General features: G+C 40.5%; 1 protein-coding gene across 2 annotated transcripts; it reads right to left on the bottom strand.

Moving 5' to 3' along the window:
- Nucleotides 1–4,549: 4,549 nt before the first annotated feature.
- On the bottom strand, nt 4,550–18,375 carry LOC122542496 (dual oxidase maturation factor 2-like). 2 transcript variants are annotated; one of them, XM_087982221.1, is made up of 8 exons: nt 18,196–18,375; nt 17,521–17,578; nt 14,772–14,906; nt 13,614–13,827; nt 10,911–11,125; nt 8,943–9,115; nt 7,252–7,325; nt 4,550–6,224 (listed from the first exon to the last, which is right to left on the bottom strand). In XM_087982221.1, the coding sequence occupies exons 1-7, from the start codon at nt 18,340–18,342 to the stop codon at nt 7,278–7,280; spliced, it is 990 nt and encodes a 329-aa protein (XP_087838347.1). In that variant the 5' UTR covers nt 18,343–18,375; the 3' UTR covers nt 4,550–6,224; nt 7,252–7,277. The 2 variants fall into 2 exon arrangements, with proteins under 2 accessions (XP_087838347.1, XP_087838348.1); XM_087982222.1 differs by lacking the exons at nt 7,252–7,325; nt 8,943–9,115.
- Nucleotides 18,376–18,848: the final 473 nt, after the last annotated feature.

Below are 18,848 nucleotides of genomic sequence, written 5' to 3'. Positions count from 1 at the left end.
CATTGAGTGATAGAGATGTACAGCACGGAAACAGATACTTCGATCCAACTCGTCTATGCCGACCAGATATCCTAACCTAATCTAGTCCTGTTTGCCAGCAACCGGCCTATATCCCACTAAACCTTTCCTAATCAAATACCCATCCAGATGCCTTTTAAATGCTGCAATTGTACCAGCCTTCACCACTTCCTTTGGTAACTCGTTTCATACATGCCCCACTCACTGGGTGAAACATTTGCCCCTTAGGTCCCTTTTATATCTTTACTCTCTCACCATAAACCTCTAGTTCGGACTCCCCCACCCCGTAGGAAATACTTTGCATATTTACCCTATCCATGTCCCTCATGATTTCATAATCTTCTAAAAGGTCACCCCTCAGCTTCCGATGCTCCAGGGAAACCTATTCAGCCCCAACCTATTCAGCCTCTCCCTATAGCTCAAAAGCTCCAACCCTGGTAACATCCTTGTAAATCTTTTCTGAACCCTTTCATGTTTCACAGCATCCTTCCCAAAGCAGGGAGATCGGAATTAAACACAGTATTCCAATAGCGGCCTAACTAAAGTCCTGGACAGCTGCAACATGACCTCCTAACTCCTATACTTTATTGCACTGACCAATAAAGGCAAACACCTTCTTCACAAACCTAAGTATCTGCGACTCCACTTCTGAGGAACAATGAACCTGCACTCCAAGGTCTCTTTGTTCAGTAATTCTCCCCAGGAACTTACCTGATTTGCCCTTCCAAAATGCAGCAACTCACATTTATTTAAAGTAAACTCCATCTGTCATTCCTCGGCCCATCGGCCTATCTGTTCACATATTTGCCAATTTGCTTTTTCCTATCTTCTGCTCATTATCCACCCTTTAAGCCTTGAAAAGCAATCTAAACTAGGTTGCTATTATCCTGTGATTATTTACCTGCAAAGCTCACATTAATTTTGCTTTTGAAAATATACTCAGCACCATTTGCTTAATTGGGTCTGTCAACTGTTTCTCACTGCTTTTCATCATGTATCCTGGTTTCCTAGTAGATTCCTGATCTCAAATTACTGAGTGGAAAAGCCTCATTTTACATAGAGCCTTTTATGTCTTAAAGATCTCTGACCTTCTTCAAACACTGCTGCATTTCTTAACCTTTCCAAGCAGCTAAGTACTAAGCTTCATCAGTCAGGAGTATTGAAATCTTGAGTGTGTTATGGTCTATGAACCAAATGTAAATATTTGTTCAGTGTCATTGTGGCTTGGAATATGCTATTTGTATTGGGGTAATTTGAGCTGAGATGAATTGATTTAAATGCCTTTATTTTTAAAGGTTTTTTTAGTGTATACACTTCTTCAACTTTTTTTTAACACTTCCCAATTCAGTATTCTTCAGCCTCATGAAGGAGCACATTCAAACCTGTGAGACGTTAATTACTCAGAGAAGCCACTACATTGGTTCACAGTCCCATGAATAGGTCAAGGGAAAGCCTACCAGATGCTGGTTTCAGTTCCATTGTTTTGACAGTGTAAAGGAGCTTTGTTCCTGGGCTCACATCAAGAGTTCTGCTCAGTTGCAGAGTCTGCACAGTGAAAAATGATCCATTAATTAAAACAACTGTCTCCAGTTCAATGGCCCCATGTGGTGCAATGTTCTAAAGCTGATAACTTTTGTGTCAAACCATATCCTCTACTTTCTCATTGCATTACTTTTTGAAATAACTGCGTAGAGACCAATATCTCATTACCAAGTCACCCTTTATTTACTTGGACATGGGCTCTGACCAGCCAACTCAGAGCCAGTCCCTAGAATCAGGAGATGCTCTGAATCTACTGTTTATATTTTTTCTTTAACTTATTTTTCTAATCAACCTGTTCAGCAATGTTATTACACACCTCTGGTGCAGGTGGGACTTGCACCCAAGCCTTCTGTTCCAGAGGCTGGGGCACTACCACTGTGCTACAGAGCCCCAATCTCCTGTTTATATCTGTCAGCTGGGGCTCCCTGATTGACCCAGGTTAAGAACCCCCAATCAGGGATCTGATAGCCAATGAGATCCATCTGGTTCTCATTCCAATCACTACACTCATAATAAATGAATCTGTAATATGTTGAATTAGCCAATACGTGGAAACAAGCTTTCATTATTTATCCCTTTGATCATTTTCTTGATTATGAAAACCATTAAATTTTCCTTAATTCTTTGTCCTACAGTAAACAAACCACAATTTTTTTAGCTTTTCTTTGTCTCGATGATCTCTAATTCCATATTACAATTCTGGTGAATCTTCAATGGGACCTTCCCAGAGCTCTCAATTCTTTCTGCGTTCAATATTCCAATGCAGCCTAACTAATATATTGTTCATTTTAAAAAAATGTTTACATTCAGTGTTCCCACATATGATACTCCACAGTCTTATTTGCGTTTTTATGACTTTTTGTAAAGGCATTGCCAGTGGTTTAACACTTTTGAGAATCTGAGTTTTTTTTAAAGGCTGACTTCCTTTTATAATTTTTCTTACCAGAATGGACTGCTTCACAATGCTCTGGGTTATATTTCTTTATTCTCGATTTAAGATACTTTACCAGCCTGGCTATGTCTTCCTATAATTTTCTTAAATTCGTGTTCAGTTTGCCATGCGCCCATCTGGACTTTAATTCCTCATGACTATGTCCACATTATTTAGGTGCCGCCGGTATTATCACTGGGCTTTTAATCCAGAAACGTTCTAGGGAGCTGGCTTTGAATCCTGTCACAGCAGATGATGGAATTTGAACTCAACAACAAAGAGAAAATCTGGAATTACACGTCTAATGATGACCAGGAATCCATTTTAGGAAGAACCCATCTGGTTCACTAGTGTCCTTCAGGGAAGGAAACTGTCATCCTTACCTGGTCTGGCCTACATGTGACTCCAGACCCACAGCAATGTGGTTGACTCTTAACTGCCCTCTGGCCAATTAGGGATGGTCAATAAATGCTGCCTCAGCCAGCAATGCCCTCATCCTGTAAATAAATACAGGGAAAAGTAATTTATTGATATAGGTGCAAAACGGGGTCTCAGTGAAAACCTTTTAGTTCACCCTTTAGCACAGTTAATGCACTTCAAAAGGTCATTATCAAACCAACTTTAACACATAGTCACACAAGGAAATACGAGGCAGGTGACTATAAGCTTAATCAAGGATGTAAGTAATAAGGAGGGGCTTTAAAGTAGCAAAGATGGAAAAGTTTGAAAAGGGAACACTGGAGATTGGAGATTGAACAGTTGAAAACATGCTTAATATTGGTGGAGTGAGTTGCAAAGGGTGGCCCTGGAAAAGCACAACAGATCAGGCAGCATCTGAAAATTCAGGTAGAGCCCTTCATCAGGAATGTGGAGGGTGAAGGGGAATGACAGGTGGGGATGGGGGTGTGTGGGGGCGATGGAAGATAGGTGGGAAGGCGACAGACAAATGCAGATGGGGGGGTAATTGTGATAAGTCAGTGGGAAGGATGGAGTAGTTAGCTGAGAAGGAAGATGAACTGGAAGGACAGGTCAAGAGGGTGGAGTGAGGCTAAATGGAGGCAAATTGGTGTAACACACTGAACTGAAGACTGCAAGGAGGCTTGAGAGGTAGTGGATGGGGGCTTTGTAAAAAAGGATGACAAAATTAACATCGAGGCACGAGAATACAGAGAGCCAACCAATGATGGGATCAGTAGCTATCACATCTCCACATAGATTTTGTCTAAGTTTTCAAAATCTAAATCCCTGTTACAATATTCTCTTTAAAAAAATATTTTTTAACATATCTTTGCGTGATCTTTTGTTAAATATTTCCTCAAAATTCAAATACACAATGCCTCTCGCCTTCCTTCTAAACACATTGAAACAAACTTGCCTTTCACAAACAATCCTGATAACCTGAACCATTTAACTAAAGCTTTGAGCACCTGTCTTAATTTCTGGCTCATGTCAATCTTTATTTGAGTATTGCAAACAATTTTTGTCCCTTTATTTGAGGAAGGATGTAGTTGAATCAGAGAGAATTCAAATGAGGTTCATTGGATTGAATCCAGAGCTGATGGATTTGTTTTAGGAACAGAGTTCGAGCAGTTCAGGTCTATACTCTCTAGAGTTTAGAAGAATGAGAAGAGATTTCATTGAAGTCGATAAGATGCTAAGAGAGTTGACAAAATAGGCGTAGAAAGGGTGTTTCCTCTTGTGTAGCAATTTAGAATGAGAGGTCATAGTTTTATGAGAAGATGGGGCAGATTTAAAACAGAGATGAGAAGAAATTATTTCTCTCAAATGGTCATGAATCTGTGGAATTCACTCCCCCAGAGTGCAGTTCGTGCTGAAACATTGAGCAAATTTAGGGAGGAGATGGCTAGACTTTTAATTAGTGATGGGTTGAAGAGATATGGGGAGTGGGCAACAAAGTGGACTTGAGTCCGAGATGGATTCAGCCATGATAGTACTAAAAAGAGCAACGTTAATGGGCTGAAAAATCTACTCCTGCTCCTAGTTCTTACACTCCTGTGAATTTTAAATTAAAAGGCTTTTTAAATTGAAGATGCACTATAAACGGAATCTGTTGTCTGCATCGATTTTCTTTATTTAATCACGTACAGACATTGGAAGAAAAAGACGAACCACTCAATTGCATCTCATTCAATTTTATTTAATAAATAAGAAATTAAGAATAATTTAAAACCAAGATAAAAGAAAACTTGTTCATCAGTAACAAATCATTTGGTACTATATTTGTAATTAGGCAGACACCTCCTTGCTCCCTATCTGCACTAAAAAATACATACATTCCCATGTTTAGGATTTTGCTTGACTATTTGCAAAAGAGCTGTCCGTACCCGTGTGTACAAATCCACAACTCATAATGAGCAGTAGTACACATTTGACTCCTTAAAATGACTGCTTTCACATATTAAACACAGTCTTGTTCTTCCAGTCTTAGCTTTATCACACAGTAATCAGGTTACATTTCATTTGGCCAACAAATGCTTGAGTTGATTTCGCAATGAGATCAGAAAGTGACACCAGATTCTTGAGTTTTTTGTGCCATGGAGAGAAAAATAAAAAGCTGTGTGCCTTTGATTTCGAGACCAACATTTCCCGTAAGTCTACATCCTTGTGAAGCCCAGTAACAGGTATTCATCTCAAAACTATGTTGACAAGGAGTTAAAATCATCTGCCAAATCACTGACAGCATTTGCAGGTTGTTATATAAAAATGCACAGACCATTCAGCCCTTCTGCCATTCAATACAATCATATTTGAACTTAGGCTTTAACATCATTTTCATGCCCAAGTCCCATATCCCTGAGAGATCAAAAAACTTGTGTATCCCAGCCTTAACTGTAGTCAGTGATAGAATATCCTCAACTCACTTGGATAGAGAATTCAAAGAATCACAAACGCCTCATCTCAGTCCTAAAACATCGATCCTTTGTCCAGTGATGGTGCCCTGCATTTCAGATTCCAGACAAACAGGAATAATCTCTCACAATCTACTTGATCAGCCCTGTCAGAAGCTGGCATGTTTCAATGGGATGTTAACAGGGTTGATCATTTAAATACAGAAAACATATCTACATGTGTAATTATCACTCAATTCCCAAATCAAAGCCAAAACAACTTGAACCATATTTGCTCTTGATTTGAAAATTCTCACTACAAAGTAGACAAGGCTACGGGCCAAGTGCCAGAGACTGGGATTAGAATAGGTAGGTGGCTGTTTTCGTCTAGCCGTGATTCAATGGGCTGAAAGGCCTTTTTCTGTGCTGTACATCTCTATGACTGTAAAGTGTTCACTAAGATAGCTAACTCTAATCTATTAAAGTGCAGATTTCTTGTATCCTACTGCTCATTGTGGCTTTTTGCCAGATTTCACATGTTTAAACATTGGCATTTTTTAGCTTCAGAACAAAAAAGGTTAAGTCTGATTATGAATAATTTGTCCCTCTTTGAATTGTTGCAGTTAATCCAAGACTTGCTTCTCCAAATACTCCAAAAGAAGGTATAGGTACAAAACGGCTGCGCTATCAAATTATCCACATGATTGTGCTCACTTTCAATGGTACAGAGTTGGCTCAAGGCTCTACCTGCCATTTCACAAAATAATCTAATGAAAATAGTCATTTAAAAAAAAATCATGTACGCAGTGGAATTTTGACATCCTTCAGGAGTTGCCCAGTGAAGCTGTCACACTGTTGAGTGAGCCAGGTGTTGCATGGTAATCCTGTAAAATGAACAGAGAGGAGCATTCATTCAAAAGCAATGGAATACTTCTGCCAATTGGACTGTACACACCCATCTCCTAAGCATGACAGAACACTTCACAATATTTAACTATCATAGTTTGGTTTTATTCGCTTTCCCTCGTGAGTCAGCCCAGATCATACCGAGTTATAAGATTAACTCATTGTTGCGGTCTCGTGAATGCATTTATGAGAATTCCCAAAGGAACGTAAGAACTGGTCTGCAAAGACTGACGAGAGAAACAGACAAATGCTTAAGAGCTTGTCACTCATGGCAACAAAGGATTTGCTTTTGTGAAACCTCACCTATATATAGTCACTGTAGATGTGTGGATCCAGTGCCTCTCTCTCCCTCCCCTTTTCCTTCCAGTCCCCTCTTGCTCAACAGAAAGCCCTGTCACCTCTAATATCAGAAAGTAAGGGGCCAAGGACCTGCCCTAGGACTACACACCACACACAATCCAGCGCTGAGGGAGTGCTGCTCTGTCAGAGGCGCATCTCAAGCAGGACATTCCATGATACCATTTCTAGGAAGAGTGGTGGTGTCCTGGTCATTATTTATCCCTCAAATGACACCACCTATCTCATTATTATTTGTGAGAGATTGCTGAAGACATTCTTCATGCTAAGAGGAGAGGAGGATGATGATCATCAAATGAGCATTGGATTAATTAGCAATAACTTTACTGATGATCGTGGAGATGTTGTATATTTAAAGGTAAGTTTAAACTATAGCTCACAATTCTATCAATATCCTCTTTCTGTCTTATAAGTACCACATTTTGTACTTATTGGTTGTATTAGAACAGTAAGCAATTGATTGCTTGTAAAGTACTTTAGAATCTGCTGAAATAGTGAAAGGTGCTATACAAATGCACAGCTTTCTTTCATCTCCTCAAACCTGACTGAGGTTGCAAACTTTTATTTTCCAATATTAATACAGTAACACAGTGCCATGTTACTTTGGTAATTAATAAAATTGACTTGAGATATTGAAATAGAAATTACCTTCTCAATTCCAGGCATCTTCAGTCTTAGGTATAAACAACAATGTCCTTGTTTTTGAAGCCATTTTTAATTTTCTAGCATTAAAAGATTTGGAAACAATTAATAAACATCCAAAACAGCTTCAATTCATTATCTGTGACTTAACCTAAAGAGACACCCAGACTGTTTTACAATCCTATGGAGTGATATTTCACAACACTTGCTGAAAGCCAGGAATAATGTAAGCCACTAACATTTTTCAAGTTCCCCTTAAATATAGAGAAACCCCCCAGAGTGGCTTACACAGCCATGAGACTGAAGAAGGCTTCATTTCCAAAAGTAGCAAAAAAAATTGGGCAAAGTCTTGGGTTTTCATGGATGCTTTAGAGCAGCAGTTTCCAAATGTTTTGGGCCTGTGTTAGTCCTTATTCATTTTACCAAGTTGATGCATACCCCTTAGAGACATGTTCTTTTTCAACCACATTTTGTAAATCCTACCCCGTCCAGAATCACACACTCAGCATCCCCTCCCCTAGGCCTCCTGTCAGTTATTTGCCTCACCTTCTAACCCCCCCCCACCCCAGTTGACTCATTCACTCAACAATCCCTCCTCCTAAACCTTCTCTTCCCTATTCACTCTGTTGTGTCTTTGAGAGACAGCTCCAGTAGCAGCCAACTTTGATCAGAGAGCCATCTCTCTCCACCTCCATACTTGGACTATTTCTGTAATGGAGCACCATCTGATGTACAGTCATTCGCTCTCCCACTGCTTCTCCACTGTTTCACACTGAGAATGGTGCGTGTATGGAATGAGCTACCAGAGGAAGTGGTGGAGACTAGTACAAGGACAGCATTTAAAAGGCATCTGGATGGGTACATGAATAGGAAGGGTTTAGAGAGATATGTACCAAATGTTGGCAAATAGGACGAGATTAATTTAGGATATCTGGTCAGCAGGGACAACTTAGACCTGTTTCTAAACTGTACAACTCTATGACTCAATGTCCTTGTCTGAGCATCCCCAACCTGTGGAGTAGAGAATTCCAAGGAATCCTAACTCTTTACTCCAAAGATTCATCACTACTGATGATTCCTCTTCCTTTGCTCTTTCACCTAGCCCACAATGCTGGTCGATGTCTTCATATCAATCCTCTTCTCTTTTTGGATTTGGTGATTGGTAAACAGCTGCAGTTGAAATGCGCTTTCTGCCATCAACTCTCTGGATTTACCTGGACTGGGAATTGGTACCAATATATGGAGTCTTGCCCGCACCAGTAACTAGGTTATTTTGTAGCCAGCGAGGCCTGGTGAGAGACTTGAACCCAGGTCTTTCAGGATCAGGGGCAGGACAATACCACCAACCCAGCCACTCCAGTACCCACTTGAGGAAATTACAAATTAGTGGGGATTTTTTTGGCATTTCCAATGCAAGGAGTTTATAAACCTCCTAAGTTGTGGGTAATATCATCCTCTGCTGTTTTTAAATCATACTGAGCAGTGATCTATTCCAGGTACCTTAGAAACTCTGTGGAACAATAATCCCTCTATAGTAACACTTCATCTATTCTGAATATCCTGACTTTAAATAGAACACACTTCACAGCATTACTTAAGGAGTCATTAAGCAGTAGTGAGTGATTTCCCAAAATGTGGTACTTATAAGACAGAAAGAGGATATTGATAGAATTGTGAGCTATAGTTTAAAAACTTACCTTTAAATATACAGCATCTCCACGATCATCAGTAAAGTTATTGCTAATTAATCCAATGCTCATTTGATCATCATCATCCTCCTCTCCACTTAGCATGAAGAATGTCTTCAGTTTCTCTGGGATGCAGTGATCCATAATGATTACAATTACTCCAAGAATGAAGCACAGCAACGCTAGATTAGAAAGGAAAGGGGTCTGTTATTTGTTGCATGTTCCAAACCAGCTGTTTGTGGGAATTGGGAATTTTGATGACCCAATTTTATCAACCGCTCTATGGTGCACGCGAGGAATAAAAGCTGAAATTCGAACTCTGAGATCTAATTCATCATGTTCCCATCCAATTCACCCATTTCCAGTATTGGCATGGGCACCCTAAATGACGTCTCCGCCTTCCTACCAGCCAATCAATCCAGCTGGCTGATGGTCAGAGTGGAAAGTGGGCCAGGGCTTCACACTCTTAGTCTTGCCTCCTATTACTGGATTCCCTTTGTCCCTTCTGTCAATATTAAAGTTCCTGTTCAAAAGGTCCCAAGGCTCAATATACAGCAAGTTTAGAGAACCACAGTTGCCCAACTCTTGTCAATGCAATAACCCAAGTTCTCAACCTTTAGCCACTTAGTATAGAAAGTACCACGGCTCATCCGTTCCCAAAATTGATGGAAATTGATCAGCATACCACTCCTTCCTGGGAGTCAGTTTCAGATGTCACATAGAGACAGTAGATCAGTCTTCCTTCACAGCCAGGGAAAACATGTGTAGACAGATCTCAAGGGGCTGTCAGACAGATAAGGGCAACTTGCCTAAGCATTTTCTTTTCCTTTGCACAGCAGGTTGCTGCAATCTGGAGGGCACTGACCAAAAAGGACGGTGAAAGCAGTTTCAGTCATAACGTTCAAAAATGAGTTGGATAAATGCTCGAAAAATGAAACGCTGGCAGGACAAAGAGTAGGGAGGGGAAACTCTGTCAAAGAGTTGATTAAGCATGAGGGGTCAGGTGGGCATGTTGTCATTTTTCTGTGATGGGAGGTTGGAATACAAATTACCCAATAGAAGGGAATAAAATTGTCTTGGGGTGATGATACTTCCAACTGTCGTCAATCTGACTCTGCTCTTTTTGTAAATGTTGGTTGGACTTTTCAACCGTTTGGAAGAAAATTCAACATTTCATTCAATAGCCTGGCCACGTCCCAATATTTCAGCAAAATGAAAACCAAACATATGCTGCCAAGATGAAAGAACTGAATGGGTTTTTGTGATCCAAAGCATTGAGAGTTAACCACATTGTGTGAAATTTGAAGCTAGTTTACATCCAAACCATGAAAAGGTGGTTGATTCTGATCTTTGAAGAACATCAATGAACCTCTCAGCTTTTTGCAAGGAAAGAAAATTGGCTATGTTCATTCTTTTTTCTTTCTAGTGGTAGGTTACAAATGAATGAATTTGATAATTTTATGAATCTTCTAAGCAGGAAGCTGAGATGTCAACTTGAGGCTATGCTCAAAACAACTCTGGACACCAGTTTTAGGGAGTCAGAGTGGATGACAGATAGATTTCAACAGTTGTACTACCTGTCCTCAACCTTAAACATTTCCTGCATTTGTTCCATTAAATATAACTATTAAATATAACTTAACTCTTAACTATACTTAGCTTAAATTTAACAATTTCCTGTATTTGGTGCACTAAGCATCAAAGCATTGCAAAAATGTTTCTATGTTCATTGATTTCTTGCTGTGCCCTCGTGTCAATCAGAAAATTAAAAGGGAAGAGCCCCAGATTTTCCATCCAGTGGTTTCAGAAGATATTGGGGACATTACTTATGGTGTTTCCTGGACTCACAACATCAACAGGGCAGCCTTCACACTAGAAAATTGACAGAAGAAAATCTATCCTGATACTAATGCAAATCTCCATTTCTTTAGATCAGTACATCTTCTGTATTCTAAAAAACAGACTCACTGTGCTTACCAGTTGCTAATGTCAGCCAGAAGGAGACACTGAAATTAGTCTTCAGTGTTGTTGGGCCAAACTGAATGATGCATGGCGATACATTTTGTATAGTGGCAAATGAGATGACTCCAAAGATCATGAATGCAGATGTGACCAATGCCATGTAGCCTCCGTACACAATAGTTGGCATGGAGAAGAGAATGTTAGTGATGATCCAGGCACAAAATGCCACCCTAATCAGAAAGATCAAAAACACAATGCTTGGTCAAAAATCTCTAAACATTCATCCCACAAATATTACTTCTGTTTGTTCAATATGATAGGAATGTAGTCAACTAGCAATCAGCTGCACTAACATCTTGGATCTCCCTTCTGACCTTATCCATATCTCATCCTAAAACCAGTTTTTCCATTGCTCAGCTATTTCTTTTAGATGCTTTAATTGAGTGAGTTGTCCACTCTGCACAGGTAAGTGATTTTTCACAATGACACATTGTGTGCACCAAATTTCAACATCAATGTTGAAACCCCAATACCTTGTCACACAAGTATCACAATTTCGGACAAATTAGACATGCATTTCTTTGAGTGAACTGGAATAATAACAGGCCATTTGGTTCAACATAACTGGAGGGTAGGAGGTTGAGAGGCGACTTGATAGCAGTTTATAAAATAATGAGGGCTATAGCTAGAGTTAATGATAGTTGTCTTTTCCCTCAGATAAGGGATTTCAAGACTAGAGTGAGGGGAGAATGATTTAAAAAACACACGAGGGCAAATGTTTTACACAGAGGGTAATTCACATGCAGAATGATTTTCCTGGAGGCAGTGGTGGATGTAGACAAAATTACAACATTTAAAAGACATTTCAGTGAGTACATAAACAGGACAGGTTCAGAGGAATATGGGCTAGGAGCAGGCATGTGGGACTAGTTTAGTTTGAGATTATGTTTGGCACGGACTGGTTTGACTGAAGGGTCTGTTCCGTGCTGTATGACTCTCTAAAGTAGTTAAAGGGTAAAGCTGTATTTTCTTAAAGTTTAGATCACCATTTGGTCCATGCTGGCAGTGTTGGTTCCAGCTTCAGAGACTATTCGATCCTTTTTTTCCCCCCTTGTACTGATTAATATGTTATATTCGACAATTTAAACAACTCTCACTTAAGTGCTGCAATTGATTCAGCTTCATTGGCTCTTTGCATTTGTACATTCCATAGTCTAATAACCCTTTGTGTGGAGAAGACACCTTCAAACCTGTCCTTTATATTTAAGTTCATGCCCTCCATTGACCAGTGGTAATAACCAATTGCCCTTAACCTTGTTTGCTCCAATATGTTCAGCTCTAGAGTCCTGGTTGAATTACCAATGTACAGCCCTGTTCTCATTTTTGTTCATCTTGAATGAGAGCCAAATGCCTTCATACATCCTCTATAATTATGTCCTTTCTTCTTTCTAAAAATGATGTCACAAACTGCTCACACTGTTGTTTAGTGCCAATAAACTTTCATTCATAGCTTTGCTTCAGAGTTTAATGTTCATGTTCCCTTCCTCTAGATTTTCTTTTACACTGCTCTGTATCATCTTACAGGGCTGCGGTTGCAGCTAACAGTCTCACTGCCTGTGTAGAAATTGCAACCTCTATTTTAAATTGATGGTTTGAAAACGCTTCAGTTTGTGATATTTTTATGGTGAGTTTTGAGGTGATTCCCAGGCTGTGGCCATTGCTGGTATCTTGTGCCCATTCTCAAGTTTAATGGGTCCTGAATATTACATCTCCCTCCCCTCAATCTGGCTGTCAGTGCGTACATGTCACCTTCAAATTTGACGAGCGGCAGGATAGATTTTAGACAGTCTGCTCACTCTTACTGAAATGAGCCCTTCAAGTGGCCAATTAAGGGGCTCCCAATGCTGTTGGTCTTTTATAAGGCAAGGTATACCCTGCAAAGTGGCTCCATGTTTAAGCTGCTGGACAAAGCAGTCAGTGTGTCCCTCTGAGCCAAGTCGAGTCCTACTGGATATAATATAACTTTCCTTTATGTGTCGTGTGGTGCAAAAGTAGTGTTCCTACCTCTGAACCAGAATGTCCAAGTTCAAGTCCCATCTGATCCAGTGTGCGGCAACACGTCTCTACAGGATGATTAAAAATAGTTCCCCTGTGAGCCAGTCTGTGTGCCCTGTTGGGAGGATGGATTTTGCCTTTCACTTGGACACTGGCGCCCCACAAAGGTCCACCTTGAAAAAAGAAATCCAGTCCTCCACTGCCCCCCCAATAACTGAATGAATTGCCAGAACCATGCACACTGCATTGCACATTTACTAACTCTCCCTTGCTCAGCTGAGGGCACTTTGCAGCTGAGAACAGATAGCAATGTATTTTGGGATATACTGGAGAGAGGTGACGGTTTCCCTTGGCATTGGCAAATGAACACTGTCATTAACAATGTGGCCCCTTGCGTGAGCATTCACTGGTGCTAATCCACAAATTGCTCAATGTACAGATTCACTTTTACTTTTTGTTCGGGTTGAATTTGAACTCATACCTTGGTTAGGAATTTAGCCCCATTGTCAATGCAGAACTGTTCCATTTGTTTTGCTTTGCAATTGCCACTGTCCTTTGATTCTGAGTCTAAACTCTGCCTGCTTGATCTTGGATGAAATTAACCCCTTCATCTTCAAATACATCAGAAATGCAATTCAAAATGCATGAATGTGTTTTGCTTACCACATCATGGCTGTTGCATAATGGCCAGAGAACCTGTACTGGTCATGAATAAGACAGGGGCTTTTGCTCTGAAACTTCTCAGCAATGTACAAAATTGGATGTGGAAGCCCTCGATTAAGCCCATTGTTATATTGCTCATCGTAATTCATTGTAAATCTCCATAGAAAGCTCTCGTTGTAGTCTATGGTTTCATTCAGCTGGTTCTCAGGGATTCCTGCAAGGACATAGCATGGAGCACCCTCATATGTTAATTCAGTTTGCAGTCGGCCAAAACAATAATTAAATATCCAAAATAACACTTTACAATTGATGAAAATCCAAACGCTTTAAGCTGTGGCCAACCACTTGCAAGCGCATCTGTGCTGAATCACCCATTCCTGATGGTGTCCACTTCAGTGGAGCAGACTGTGAGTTAACAACATTGTAAATATATTAAAGACAAGCTCCTGTGTATGGCAGTGAAATTATAAGTACATTATTCTACAGAGTATTTGCCACTACAGATCCTAGCAAATGAGATGAGGCATTAAGATCGGTAACAAAAGAAATTTTCATAAATGCAGCAGTGTTAGCCCATACCTTTGACAATGGACGATGAATAATGGAATCCTAAACCAAAGTATTACTTTCTCATCACATTTATTTTTCTTTTATTTAACAGTGTGACCCCATCATATATTATATCAGACTGTGTATTTATTTTTATCTACTGGTTTACAGCGAGAACGTACAGTTTGTATAATCCGCAAGGGCAGATAAGTTAAATTGCTTTGGCAGAGGTCTGATACAAATTGTTGGGTTGAATGTGCACTTGGTTCGCAAGTAAGTTCCTTGTTCACTGTTCATGCACAAACCATTGGCGCATTTAGCTAAGCACTGACCTAGTTCCAAAGGGATCTGCTCCTGCTCTTTTCTGATGCAACACCTAACACCAATTACCAATCTCTACCTGTTGAACCATTGAGTTGTTGCCAATTTAGAATAAAAGTCAATTATTGGTTTGTGTGATTAAGAAGTAGTGTCCCTACCTTGAGCCAGGATGCTTGGGCTCAAAGTCCCACCTGCTCCAGAGGTGTATAATTACATGTCTGAAAGAGGTTGGTTAGGGAAATAGATTACATATTTTAAAAAAAATATTGCCACAAGAAAATGACTTACCTCTCAGAGTCACATTAATTCCTGCCAGTCCAATGTTGAGTCCCACTTCTGCAGTGATTGCCTCATTACTGAAAGCCTTGTAAATTGTGCTCACCCTGGCAAATCCAGCTGCCCAGTCACCAGTAAAGTTCACCACTACAGAATGAATTATGATTCAGTTAATGATTCTGATATTATCATGGCCAAGTGTCTGATTTCCTTAATTAGTTATTAAAAAGTCATTTTGTGCTTTAGACGCCACTCTGAGATAAAGTCAGACTTTTGTAGATAATATTCACAATTCATCCATATAATTATGAAGGTTGTACTTTGCACTAAGAATTAGCACAGCTCTGAAGTTTAATGACTGAGAAACTAATGTGGGTAACATGAGACTTTAAAATGAGAAGTTGCACCTTTCCAATTTGGCATGAGCAAATATAATTGGCGTATGCCTTTGTGTGGGGCTGACTTGATTCCCCATCACTGACAAAGTTATACCTTCTATAATAAGAAATGCAAACTGAAAATGTTGGAAATACTCAGAGGGTCAGGAAGCAACTGCAGTGAGTGAGACAAACAAGCTAGTGCAGTAGGAGGAAGTGAGGACTGCAGATGGTGGAGATCAGAGTCAAAAAGTGTGGCGCTGGAAAAGCACAGCAGGTCAGGCAGCATCCGAGAAACAGGAGAGTTGATGTTTCAAGCATTAGCCTTTCATCATTCCTGAAGATTTGACACAGATTGTTGGATTGAGTGTGCATCTGGCGTACTTATGAAAAGATATTGACTCCCTGTGTCTGCAGGAGCCTTCCCATTCTCAAAGTGATCTACCCAGATTGCTATGTGATATTGATTATTGAGAGGGACATTTTTACAATCCTGCATATTCCAAACTTTAGCAATGTAGATTGTGGGCAGAAATCTTCTCTGGACAAGTAAAAAGATATTAAAAACCCAGCTCAAACAGTTACACACTATATTATTTGCATTCCATGTGCTTTGAGCCTGAAAGCCACTGGATCAGAGAACTTCCAAAACCCAGGCTGGCCCAAATACGTTATCTGTGCATTTCATCAATTATAGAATGATTACAGCACCGAAGGAGGCTATTTAGCCCATCAGGACTGTGCCAGCTCCTTTCATGGTAAATAGATGTGGATACAATTACAACATTTATAAGACATTGAGAAACTTATATGACTAGGAAGGGTTGGGAGGGATATGGACCAGGAGCAGGCAGGTGAGAATAGTTTAGTTTGAGATTATGGTCGGCATGGATTGGTTGGACCGAAGGGTACGTTTCTGTGCTGATTAACTCTATAACACCAGAGTTGTTTGAAATGAAATGTCCTTTTCTTTTCCCTTCATTCAATGCCTGTAGTTGTTTCCTGGCTCAATGTGACCCTGAACCGAGTGGCTTACTAAAACTGAATGTAATTAACCAAATCAACACGTTGGAAAATATTGGGTTTTGTGATGCAGGTGCAATGCTGTAAAACAGCATTTAAAACTATCAACATAAATTTTCCAACTTCTTTCAGTTCCAGAAAAGAATCAGAGTGGACTCCAAACAATAACTCGATTTCTCTCTTTCCACTGAGGCTGCTAGGCCAGCTCAAATTCTCCAGCACTTGTCTCTTTTTATTTCAGTTTGGTCAAACAGAACAAGGGAGAACCAATGAAACTTAGAAAGGGAATTTCAGAATGTGTAGTCAGGAAGACCATAGCAAAGCTCAAGAGACCTGAAATGAAGGCGCCTAGTGATCTTGAAAAATTGTGGACTAGATTATAGAGGGCGGTGGCAGGTGGAGTAGAGTGGAAAAGGGAAGGTGTTGGGTCAAAGGGAGAGCTATGCACTGCAGGAGGAGAAAGGGGTATTACAAAGTGCTCAAAGATAACTGCAGTCTTTGGGCACTCATCAGGAATTGGGTGCTTCCAGGTTTTTCAGAATACAATCGGTGGATTTTGGAAATCATTGAAACAGAGTTCTGACTAAGGGACACTGATTTCTCTCCACAGATGCTGTCCTTCTTGCTGAGCTTTTCCAGCAACTTGTTCTTGTTTCTGGTTTCCAGCATCCACTGTTCTTTCGGGTTTTATTTAAACAGGGTTAAATGTTGGCTTTCAGGTTAGGCCGGGCAAGTGCCAAAGACAGTCCTTGCTGGGTGCCTCACCCTTACACAGCCGGACTTTTCAAAGTCCAGGAAGTTGTAGCTTCAAGAGAGCCACAGGAAGAGATTGGAGATACTTGAGCCACATTCTCATTCCCGGGCTGTGGGGAAGCAGTGGACCACTCTCCCCTTAGGGCAGGATACAGATTAAATTTACTAAGTCGTTCTGTTTTAATGCGCGTTTTGTCACTTTAAGAGCTGTTTCTAAAGTGCGACTGTCCTATAACGCTGGGCTGCACAAGAACTTTATATGGTTTACGGTCAACAATCCTCTGTCTGCCTAACCCCTTCATCTCTCTCTCCCTCTCTGGGCTCTTTCTCCACCGATCTCCCATCTCTCCCCCTCCATACCCTACAAATACCACTTTATCCTAACTGGATCAGCTCTGATGAAGACTAACCAAAATCTAAACGTTAACACTGCTTTCTCTGCCCACAGATATTACCAGATCTGCTGATTTTCACCAGTAATTTCTACGCGTTTTCAGATTAAGTTACATCTTAGCATACTCATTAGAAAACATAACATTGTGTCTCTGTTGTGAAATTTACAACACGTTATCATTTAATATATTTTTTAAAAAGTAAATTGCACATACCTACAATAACAGCTCCAACAAAAAGGCTTACAATAATTCTGCAGAAGGAGTAAACTCTCTGAAAATATAAATCAAACAGGCAACATTTTAAACAAACGAATAAACATATTGTTCACTAAGACTTGGAGATGCTGGTGGTGGACAAAGTTAAAAATCACACAACACCAGGTTCTAGTGCAGCAGGTTTATTCGGAAGCACTAGCTTTCGAAGCGCTGCCCCTTTTAAGTGGTTATATCCCATAACCAGCTGATGAAGGAGCAGTGCCTCGAAAGCTAGTGCTTCCGAATAAACCTGTTGGACCATAGCCTGGTGTTGTGTGATTTATAACTTTATTCATTCGTTTCATATTGCGTGTTTCGTTAGACTCAATGTTAAAAACCGCCTCCAAATTTCGTGAATTTGTCAACGTTGACCGACAGGAACGAATTGACTCGGAATCAACTCCCTGCAGTGAAAATGGGAACCACGACTTTGAAGCGGAAAAATAATTTCAGCGCACAACCCCCAGTCCCCACACCCCCACAACCCTCTCTCCCTTTCTGTTCTGGGGGTCGAAAGAAGGGTGTCTGGCGTTTGAAATGTCACTATAAGATCGAAAGCGACAAACTGCAGTGGATAATGAGACCAATTCTGCGTCAGCAAAGACAGCGGGGGAAAAAAAAACCAAGGCTTACCCCTTTCCCTCTGATTCCCGGGAGGATAATGAGCAGCGTTAGGGTAAACACCAGGAATACCAGGATAACCACGAGTAAGGTGATGGCAAAAATGAACGCTGTTCTGTCGTGGGGATAGAATGGTCGAATTCCATTGAAGAGAGTCATAATTGGCGATTGCACACGATCCTGTGTCAACTGCAGAGAGATTGAGAGACAAAATAGTTACGGGGTAATCAACTAAGAGCAGACTGCAAAACCCTCATGGTCATTTTTTTCGCACAAAAAATAAATTGCACATTCGGTTACATACATCCGAATTCAAATCCCAAACCGTTTCCGTTAAAAAAAATTGGGAATTTCGGATTAGTATAGTTCCACAGCGCATTTGACCCATCGCGCACCGTACTAGCCCAGGTCAATCCGCTCCATTCTGAGTCTACATCAGAGTGATGCTGGAAAAGCACAGCATCCCGAAGAGCAGGAAAACCGAGGTTTCGGGCAAAAGTCCTTAATCTACCCACTCCATTCCAGAACCCTTGCCCCTTCCCCACCCCGTCCTTGCAGCCCCGTGAATGACCACACACAATGTTGATCCACCTATTAAAGGAGCGCCACTCCGAAAGCTAGTGCTTCCAAGTCAACCTGTCCTGGTGTTGTGTGATTTTTAACTT

Source organism: Chiloscyllium plagiosum, unplaced genomic scaffold, assembly GCF_037043375.1.
Source record: "Chiloscyllium plagiosum isolate Xiang-an unplaced genomic scaffold, Cpla_swu_hap1 HiC_scaffold_42, whole genome shotgun sequence".
NCBI classification, from domain to species: domain Eukaryota; kingdom Metazoa; phylum Chordata; class Chondrichthyes; order Orectolobiformes; family Hemiscylliidae; genus Chiloscyllium; species Chiloscyllium plagiosum.
This window is presented reverse-complemented; position numbering and strand designations above follow the sequence as displayed.

Bases quoted from the DNA above. Each gene is read 5' to 3' on its own strand.
- LOC122542496 (XM_087982221.1), bottom strand. From the start codon at position 18,342: ATGACTCTCTTCAATGGAATTCGACCATTCTATCCCCACGACAGAACA. The intron at 14,907-17,520 runs GTATGTGCAATT...TTCATTCTGTAG, and splicing joins TGTTGGAGCTGTTATTGTAG to TGGTGAACTTTACTGGTGAC. The intron at 13,828-14,771 runs GTAAGTCATTTT...ATGTCCTTGCAG, and splicing joins AATTAATGTGACTCTGAGAG to GAATCCCTGAGAACCAGCTG.